Below are 2,078 nucleotides of genomic sequence, written 5' to 3'. Positions count from 1 at the left end.
TATATATATATATATATATCACGTATATTGATTATTAATAAACCACATTTCTAGGGTTTTATTTCAAAATATCATTATTATCCTTTGAATTGCAAGTTTCGTATAATTTCAATTACAATTTACAATTTTATTTATATATAAATGTAGTTACCTTTTTTTTCTTAATAAAATCATATTATTACATTTTATTATTATAAAAAATAAAAGTTATTATTAATTGATAGATTTATACCAAAATATAAAATATATTATCTAGATTTGAATATTAATCTAATCATTCTTCTTTTAAATACAAACTACAAAGAATTTATTAGAAACTTTTATAATAATATATTTTGGATTAAACATTTTAATTTATTAAATTTCATTTATAAATTATAAATCATAACAATTTCATAAATGTTATTGATAAAATATTTAATGTTAATTAAATTAAAACATAGTTAAAATAATATGATAATATTTAAGTTATATATTTAATCATTTATTTATTTTTATTATTTTCTAAAAATTTCGCATTGCGCCTGCTTGCAAAATTTTTAGGTACTGATTCGTTCGATTGAAGCGCCTTCCTTTATATGCTACGGTCATGTCGGGAAATACAGCAGTCCGTGTGGAACAGTGAATCTATCACAAACTAATCGATTATTTTAAATCAGAGAGCCAAATTTCAACATCAAGTTCTAATCTACATAGCTTGAATTAATTTAAAATTCGCAAATCTAAAATGAATCTGGAAAGTTTGTTTCTTCCTTATTTATGGGAGAATATGGAACGTGCTCATTCCAATGTAAATCCGAATCTTAGAGTTAGAATCAATCCGGAGAATATGGGTTCGAAAATCATGCACGTGTATGATTTCCTACCACAAAAAACGAGTCCAAAATTGCACATGGACTACTACAGACCATGGGGTGAATTGTTACGCAAAAGCGAAGGTGGTGCATCAACGGTGACAGCTGACAAAAACCAATTCCGTGTGGACCTGGATGTCCAACAATTCTCACCTGAGGAAATCAACGTTAAAGTTGTCGACCGTTTCGTGATTGTCGAAGCAAAGCACGAAGAGAAAGAGGACGAGCATGGTTGGATTTCTAGGCAATTCACGAGGAAATACATAATTCCTGAACAATGCGACATCGATCAAGCGTCTTCGAAACTTTCATCTGATGGTGTCCTTTCGATTATTGTACCACGCAAGCAAAAAGTCATTTCGGAAGGCGAAAGGGTAATCAACATTGAACATACCGGGAAACCATGCGATGCGCAAAATGAAGAAAGAAAGGAGAAAGAGGAAGACGTCGAGTAATAACTTGAAATACTCAATACGGAATGATCCAGTGAATTTTATCATCTTTACTGTTTTTAGCTCTTATCGGAAATATTTATTTAGTGTTATATGAAAAAAATTAAACGTATTTACGTATTAAATACGTCTTAAACGTATTTAGATGTGTATAGCTATTATTCGTTGCGCGAAAATTCTTGTACGTATAAAAGTACAAAATTCATTGAATACATATGATATTATCTATTATTTTAAATAATTTTATTTTTATATATGAATAAGTATATTAAATTTATTTCTATTCGTCGTTTTGTAATATTTTGTATTTTCGAATATCTTTTTATTTTATTTTATTTATATCCTTTTAATATATTTCTATCTCTTTGATGATGTGATGGCAAATGATGATATTGATCTATGTACTATGTATATGTATGAAAGTTGTACTGTATGTGTAAAGTTTTATAAGCGGTGGATAATATATCGAAATTTATTGTAATTGTAAAGCAAATCTAAACGATTATGAAGAAAGTAAAGAAAATAGATTTTATTTTTATTTGATAAATGCAAGTTTGTTTTTTAACTTTTGAAAATTATAATTAATTCAAATTATTAAATTTGAGAAATACTTATACATGTATGTTATCATTAAGAAAATATTAACTCTAATAGACATAATTTTAGATGTAATTATTGAATAATAAATTACATATTCATATTAATTAATATTATATATATTTTCATGCTTCTTATGAAGCATTTGCATGTAAATAGATGTAATCAATAAGAT

The 2,078-nt window shown here is 26.2% G+C and overlaps 1 protein-coding gene across 1 annotated transcript; it reads left to right on the top strand.

The window, feature by feature from the left end:
- The first annotated feature begins 602 nt into the window (after window positions 1-602).
- On the top strand, window positions 603-1,838 carry LOC102676941 (protein lethal(2)essential for life-like). Its single transcript, XM_006625077.2, has one exon. The coding sequence runs from the start codon at window positions 728-730 to the stop codon at window positions 1,307-1,309; it is 582 nt and encodes a 193-aa protein (XP_006625140.1). The 5' UTR covers window positions 603-727; the 3' UTR covers window positions 1,310-1,838.
- The last annotated feature ends 240 nt before the right edge of the window (window positions 1,839-2,078 follow it).

The sequence above is a fragment of the Apis dorsata genome, unplaced genomic scaffold, assembly GCF_000469605.1.
Source record: "Apis dorsata unplaced genomic scaffold, Apis dorsata 1.3 scaffold_1254, whole genome shotgun sequence".
NCBI lineage: Eukaryota > Metazoa > Arthropoda > Insecta > Hymenoptera > Apidae > Apis > Apis dorsata.
The sequence above is the reverse complement of the archived record's forward strand: the minus strand, read 5'-3'. Positions and strand labels throughout refer to the sequence as shown.

What these genes read in the sequence shown, in the direction of transcription:
- LOC102676941 (XM_006625077.2), top strand. Translation starts at nt 728, where the DNA reads ATGAATCTGGAAAGTTTGTTTCTTCCTTATTTATGGGAGAATATGGAA.